General features: G+C 48.1%; 1 protein-coding gene across 1 annotated transcript; it reads right to left on the bottom strand.

The window, feature by feature from the left end:
* Nucleotides 1-2,452: 2,452 nt before the first annotated feature.
* Nucleotides 2,453-4,896, bottom strand: LOC119272321 (transcription factor DUO1-like). The gene is made up of 3 exons (XM_037553824.1): nucleotides 4,460-4,896; nucleotides 4,233-4,359; nucleotides 2,453-3,438 (listed from the first exon to the last, which is right to left on the bottom strand). Exons 1-3 carry the CDS (start codon nucleotides 4,807-4,809, stop codon nucleotides 2,695-2,697), a joined length of 1,221 nt encoding a protein of 406 aa, XP_037409721.1. The 5' UTR covers nucleotides 4,810-4,896; the 3' UTR covers nucleotides 2,453-2,694.
* Between the last annotated feature and the right edge of the window lie 2,356 nt (nucleotides 4,897-7,252).

Below are 7,252 nucleotides of genomic sequence, written 5' to 3'. Positions count from 1 at the left end.
AAACGGTGGAAGGCTCGACCTTATGCTTGGTGTTTTGTTCCACTCTTGCCACCCTAGTTGCCGTGATATCGGTGTTATGTTCCTGGATTTTGCGTTCCTTACGCGGTTGGGTTATAATGGAAACCCCTTGACAGTTCGCCTTGAATAAAACTCCTCCAGCAATGCCCAACATTGGTTTTACCATTCGCCACCTAGCATTTTCTTTCCCTTGGGTTCTGCAGACTCAAGGGTCATCTTTATTTTAACCCCCCGGGCCAGTGCTCCTCTAAGTGTTGGTCCGAACTGGGCAGCCTGCGGGGCCACCTCGGGGTAACTTGAGGGTTGGTTTTACTCGTAGCTTGACCTATCTGAGTGTGCCCTGAGAACGAGATATGTGCAGCTCCTATCGGGATTTGTCGGCACATTCGGGCGGTGTTGCTGTACTTGTTTTACCATTGTCGAGGATGTCTTGTAACCGGGATTCCGAGCCTGATCGGGTCTTCCCGCTAGAAGGAATATCCTTCGTTGACCGTGAGAGTTTGTAATGGGCTAAGTTGGGACACCCCTGCAGGGTTTTGAACTTTCGAAAGTCGTGCCCGCGGTTATGGGAAGATGGGAATTTGTTAATGTCCGGTTGTAGAAAACCTGAAGTTTATCTTAATTAAAATACATCAACCGCGTGTGTAACCGTGATGGTCTCTTTCCGGCGGAGTCCGAAAAGTGAACACGGTGTTGGAGTTATGCTTGACGTAGGTTGTTCTAGGATCACTTCTTGATCATAGTTGTTCGACCGTGCTTTTGCCTTCTCTTCTCGCTCTCTTTTGCGAATAAGTTAGCCACCATATATGCTAGTTGCTTGCTGCAGCTCCACCTCATACCTTTTACCTTACCCATAAGCTTAAATAGTCTTGATCGCGAGGGTGTGAGATTGCTGAGTCCCCGTGACTCACAGATACTTCCAAAACCAGTTTGCAGGCGCCGATGTTACCGAGAAGGTGACGCAACCAAGCTTAGGAGGAGCTCGATGAAGATCTTGTCCTTTGTGTTGTTTCGTTCTAGTTGATCAGTAGTGGAGCCCAGTCGGGACGATCGGGGATCTGTGTAGCATTTGGGGTAGTCTTCTTTTATTTTGGGTTCCGTAGTCGGACCTTGATTGTATCTGGTTGATGTAATGTTCTATTCATGTATTTGTGTGAAGTGGCGATTGTAAGCCAACTATGTATCTCTTTCCCTTATGTATTACATGAGTTGTGTGAAGATTACCTCACTTGCGACATTGCTTTCAATGCGGTTATGCCTCTAAGTCGTGCTTCGACACGTGGGAGATATAGCCGTATCGAGGGTGTTACACAAATCGGTTAGAGACATCACAGAATGCACCATATCCAATAAAGTATGATTACGACCTTCGAACGCACCATTACGCTGTGGTGTTGTAAGTGGCGTGAGTTGTGAAACAATTCCACATTGTCTTAAATGCATGCCAGACTCGTAACTCAAATATTCGTTTTCATGATCAGATAGTAGAAACTTTATTTTCTTGTTCCTTATAACGATAGTAACATATATCCGAGGCAACCGAGCGATCGGGCAGGCTGCCTCTGTGAACTTCCGGGATCAAAGTTGGTATATTTTGTGTGGTGTATGGTCGAGAGGAGACTATTATTCATCGCTTCTGGAGATGCACCTGCTCGAGTGTGTACTGGATGGAGTTGAGCAAAGCCGTTGCTACACCATGTTTTGAGTTACTGCCAGATGTTGACTCCCACTTTAAGTTACGCAGCTGGATGCTTCTATGGAAGGTGGCGCCGGGATGGAACAGAAGGTTGTGGTGCTACACTAGCTTGTAGGAGTTGTGGTTCTACGTTCTAGGAATTGTGCTACGGAGGACCAGGAGATGGAAGATCCAGTGCAAGTCATGGACATGGTGCTCCGACTGAATGAAGAATGGAAGTTGGTACAAGAGCGAGCGACGAGTTCCTCCACGCGTGGACTGGTGGAGCAGTGGTGCCTGCTAGACGAGGGTTTGGGTGAAGGCAAACGGCGATGGTGCAATGTCGACAGCGCTGGACTTCGGAGCGGGGAGAGGTCCTATGGGACCATCATGGTGCGCTCCTTGCCAGGGCGCGCCACTTCTTTCCCTCTGCTGCTGACCAGGAGGCGGAACTACTGGCCCGCCTGCCGCAGGGCAATCCGGCTGGCGATGGAAATAAACGTGTGGAAGCTCTTCCACGAGACTGATTCTCAGTCCGTGGTGAGCAAGATCAAAAACAAGGCGAAAGATTTCTCGCTTAATGGCCACCTGGTCAATGAGATGAAGTCCCTGCTCCATTCGTAGCAACAAACACAGGTACACCTGCGCATCCCTGCGTTGCTCTGATCCCCATCCTAGCTCAACACACAACACAACAGCAACGATGGAGTATAATGTCGGAAACAGAAATCCATCGGGTGAATCGCTAGAAACAAACACAGGTACAACAAAGGTTCTCCAACAAATTGTTCGGCAGAAGGTACTTTTACACAGTACTCACAATACGGAAATTAAAGATACATGCATGCCACGCCGCACAAACACACAAGTGTGTTTTTCGGGCAACAGTATACAACAGCAGCAGATTGAACCAACCACAAAGTAAAATGTTCGGAAAGGTAAAAACGACAAATTGAAATTAATGGATAGGGTACTTGGATCGATCCGGCGGACGGACCGCCTCAGTTGAAGCCAGTGAGGTCCAGTGTGGCCTCGTCCTCGGACGTCTGGAACTCCCTCGAGGCCATCTGGGCCACGTCTTCGTCCTGATCACTGCTGCCACCGGCGCTGCTGCGGCCCGTCTCGCTGCCGTAGTAGCCGCCACCGGGGTGCTGGGGGAGCGGGAACAAGTTAAGGTTCGTGCATGCAGCATGCATGCGTCCCTGGGCACTAAACATCTGCGGAAATGCCGGCTCGGGTCCATAGGGCAGCAGGTTGTTGCTGTAGGTCGGGTAGTAGTATCGCTCCAGCATCTCGCCGCTGTAGGCGTTGAGGTCCGGCAACGGCACGCTCAGGTTCATCATTCCTGCTTGCGACGATGACCCGGCAGCGTTGGCTGGGTGGAGGTACTGACCCATCCCGTGTGGGCTGGAGACGGCCAGCATTGCAGCGGCACATGGAACGATCTGGCCGTCATACGCGACGCCGGCCGATGGAGACGGTGGCGCCACGTTCTCGTCAGCCATCATTTTGTCGCGGATGTACTCCTCGAGGAGGGTGAATTGCCCCGGGGCGGCCTGTTGGCTCGTCTTCTTCTTGAACCGGCGCTTCGACTTGAGGCTCCGCTTTGTCGCGTTCCAGTGATTCTTGACGGCGTTCTCCGACCGGCCGGGCAGGCACCTCGCGATCGACGACCAACGGTTTCCGTGGACCTTGTGCGCGTCAATCAGCATTATGTCGTCCGCCTCAGTCCAGATGTGCTCCTTCTGGAATGTCAATCAAAAGCTAATGTCTCCAGATGATTGGCACAAGCAAGTGTAATTGAATTGCATATCATATTGGACATATTAGTACTACGATAGTATATTCATTCTGAGACGGAAACGTGGTAGTTTTTCAAATTCGCCTGGTAGAAATAAATTGCGTCGCTGAATCCTCGCAACAAAGCTCAATAATATATAGACATCTGAAGCTTGGCCTGGCTGAAACTCAGGAAAGAGTAACAAATAATCATTAGAAATTGAATGCTTTTTTTCGAACGTCTTCAGACGGCAAGGTCCTCGAGCAATTCATATGCGTATAGAGATGAATTGATCGTGCCTACAAGGGAAACTGAGCTAAAACCCCATATGGTGCTTTGTTAATAAAAAAAATTGGTCAAAAACAAAGACAATAGGCGGCCACGCCGCTAAACATACACGATTTTCAGACGCTTGTGCATCTGCAATTCTGCAAAAAAAAATGTAGAACTAATGTGCTTGACCATTTTCTCCCTCCAATCTCTTCTCAAGGGGCACGGACAAAATTACTCACGCGAACAATTAGTGGCCTTGATGAAGAAATTGGCGCAGTTAATGATTAAAATAAAGTCATGCAGCATGACGAACTATTCATTCCTCACTTAATACCCACTCCCGAATTGTACGGCCAAAAGTTCAGCATGCTTCGAACGTAGTAAAAACTAAACTAAGACAATTTAGATTTCCGAATCATATAGATCTATGAAAGATTTCCCATAATTAAAATCAGATCAAGACTATAAGCTGCGATGGTGAGTCACCTTGATGCCGGGGCGCACGTGATTTGTCCATCGCTCACGGCACTGCTTGCCGATCCGTCCCGGGAGGTGCTCTGAAATGGTTGCCCACTTATGTTCGCCATGCTCATCGACCAATCTCCTGAGAAGTCTGCAAACAAGAAAGCAAATTGATCAATTAAGCAGAACAGCTTGAATGCCTGGAGATCAAGCTGCTCAAAAAACGACTCAGATTCAGCTGTTTCACGTACTCATCCTCTTCCTCCGTCCACGGTCCTCTGAACGGTGTCGCCCCATCGTTCTTGGCGGCAGGTCTTTGTCGCCGGACCACAGGGATCTCCACCGGGACGGCCTCAGCGCCATAACCCGCGGCCGCGTGGGTCCCCTCCGGCATGATGAAGGTGGAGGGAGGCATGCCCAAGCCGGAAACGAGCAATCCCGTGTCGGGGAATCCTGCCGGAGCGCTGCCAGCTTGCTGGAAGTGGGGAAAACCATGGGCAGGGCTCAGGATGTACCTTTCGAACCTGCCGTGCACGTCCGCCGACATGGCTGCCACCGCCGCCAGCTCCTGGTTCAAAAGCATCTCCCCCAACGACGCCATCGCCGGAGGTCGGAACTTGGAAACAAAGGAGGAGGTCGGCGAAGGGGGGTGGAATTTCGAGGAATCGAGCGAGAGAGAGAGGGGAAGAGTCTGCCACAGGGAAGAAGGCAAGTCGCTGTCGAGATGAAGATCCAGGGACCCGCATCATATAGAGCAGGAGGTGCCGCCTCAGCCTTTAATCTCCGGGCCCACGTTCATCCGACGGCGGGAAACCTTCCAAGAATATGACGTTCCAAGTACACACATTCCACAGACCAGGCGAATATGAGCCCTTGGATCCCATCTCTGTCTCTGGCGCCCCATGTAGACCAGGCGTAGCCAGTTTTCTCAGGAGGTCAGCTGTTGCGCAGTGGGCCCGAGCTGTCGGTACATCTCACTCGAGCAAGCAAGAGCCAGTTCGGATGACGAGTTTGTTACAGCTGACAGGGAGGCGCTGCTCCACACAAACTTCCAAATATAGGTATGTCCGTATGCGCATAAAGGACTCTTGCATGCCACTGAGAACCCAATGACAACTTTTTTCAGCGGAATTCGATCGTTGGTGTGCACGTAAAAATTAATACATTTGCTGAGAAATACAATTCCAATCAATTAAATTAATACATTCCACACAAATAAATATTCCTGGTTAAAAAAATTCCAGAAATACAAGCTTATGTACTTCGTAGATAAGTAAAAAATGAGTGTTAAACCTTTACAACGTCGATTTTGTATGTTAAGCATTCAATACCACAAACAGATATTTTGCTTAGATTTCCTACTAAAGAGTCATGTGAAAAGTGGTGTGTTGATCTTGTTGATTCTATGACCAATACAGTTATATGTATCGGAAAACGAGTGGATCACTATAGGCCCTCGAGATCTATGAAAACGACGAGTCAGAATATGCAACTTGTTCTTTTCGTGTCGGTGACATCGCAATCACAATCCACGAAAGTGAAAAATATGTGTGACTTTTTCTTATCAATTACTGTTGAGTATCTATAGACGATGCAGATAAGACTGCTATGACATTACATATCGAAAAGAGCGATAAAATGGTACGATGAGCATTTTCACGTGCTAATGAGAATGCAACCTACAAACATTTAAGGTATGCATGTTTGTGGCTAGGAATTATTGCAAAGGTCTTTAGGTTGCATATATTTTTGAACAAGTAAAGGTAAACGGCATTGGTATGTCGTTAATCTATGATATAGGCGCAACGGTAAATGGCACTGATATGTCATACTCTATGATATAGACGCAACGATAAACGGTATTGGTTTGTCATTACTATAGGATATAGACGCAATGGTAAATGGTACTGGCCTGTCGTCACTGTATGATCTAGGTGCAACGGTAAACAGTATTGGTATTTCCTTACCCTGTGATAGGCGCTGCCACGTTAACTGTCGTCTGGTAGGGAATAATGATGGTCATACTTGTGGTCGTGACCCATGCTTCTTTTCAGTTTTTCTTTGAGAACCTAAGTTCGGCGGCTCACAATGTACTAACCGCTTCGATCCCCCGGTCATAGAAAAATGGCGATCAGGGAGACAACCAACTCCTCCCTCGCTGTGCCAGTGAGGCTATGGGTTATCTCCACCTCCGGTCGCCACTCTGGCGACGGATGGCCGGGGAAACCCTGGCTCTCTGCATTGGTTGTAGTTAGGGTTAGTATTAGTGTGTCCCGTGGCGATGTTTGGATGGACGTGACATCAGTGCTTGGAACAAAATTTCCTCGATCTCAGCCTCATCTTGACGCCGCCCCTAGCGGTGAACTCTGGGGAGCTGTGGGTACCTTATTCCACCGTTTTCTTGGTGTTATAGATCTGGTGGTGTTTATTGTGTCTGTAGCGGATTCTATTTCGTGCGTGTCATCTTTGTTTGGGGGAAGATGAAGGTCCAATTAAGTACAAAGTTGGAGCCTAGTGAGTGATGGTTACAGCATTCTGCTCTGGCGACATGCGGCGCATCTGGTTTCAAGGAGTACAGGGATGATCCCCAATCAACGTGTCACAACGACAATGGCCTTGCCAGCAGCAAGCCTCTTCTTCGGCTCACATAGCCCTCATGGTATGATGGTGCTTTCTCGTCTCTGAAGACGGCAAGTGGCAAGGATGGTGGTTCCTGAAATCCGCTTCGGTGGAGTTTTGTTGCAAATGTTTTCTGGACATGTGTCCTCTCTCCTTTCCGCTCATGATTTTTCGCAAGTTCGTGTTGTAATTTGATATTTGTTTAATGGTATGTGGAAATTCTTAAAATAGATAGAAAAACCTAGCGCTGTCAGTGTTTGATCCCATATTTTCGTGCAATTTAGCAGGTTGACGAAAGATGTGTCTACGGTCACACATAATTTCATATTTAAATTTGATCCACACATATAGAAAAGAGGGAAATTTAACTATAAATGCCGTCCAAATTTGTGTCTTTTGTGTGGTTTTTACACTGTCCACAAACG

Source organism: Triticum dicoccoides, chromosome 3A (assembly GCF_002162155.2).
Source record: "Triticum dicoccoides isolate Atlit2015 ecotype Zavitan chromosome 3A, WEW_v2.0, whole genome shotgun sequence".
In the NCBI taxonomy this organism is placed as follows: domain Eukaryota; kingdom Viridiplantae; phylum Streptophyta; class Magnoliopsida; order Poales; family Poaceae; genus Triticum; species Triticum dicoccoides.
The sequence above is the reverse complement of the archived record's forward strand: the minus strand, read 5'-3'. Positions and strand labels throughout refer to the sequence as shown.

Coding starts and splice junctions, on each gene's coding strand:
- LOC119272321 (XM_037553824.1), bottom strand. CDS start 4,809: ATGGCGTCGTTGGGGGAGATGCTTTTGAACCAGGAGCTGGCGGCGGTG. Junction 4,360..4,459: donor TGGACGGAGGAAGAGGATGA/GTACGTGAAACA, acceptor TCTTGTTTGCAG/ACTTCTCAGGAGATTGGTCG. Junction 3,439..4,232: donor ACGTGCGCCCCGGCATCAAG/GTGACTCACCAT, acceptor TTGACATTCCAG/AAGGAGCACATCTGGACTGA.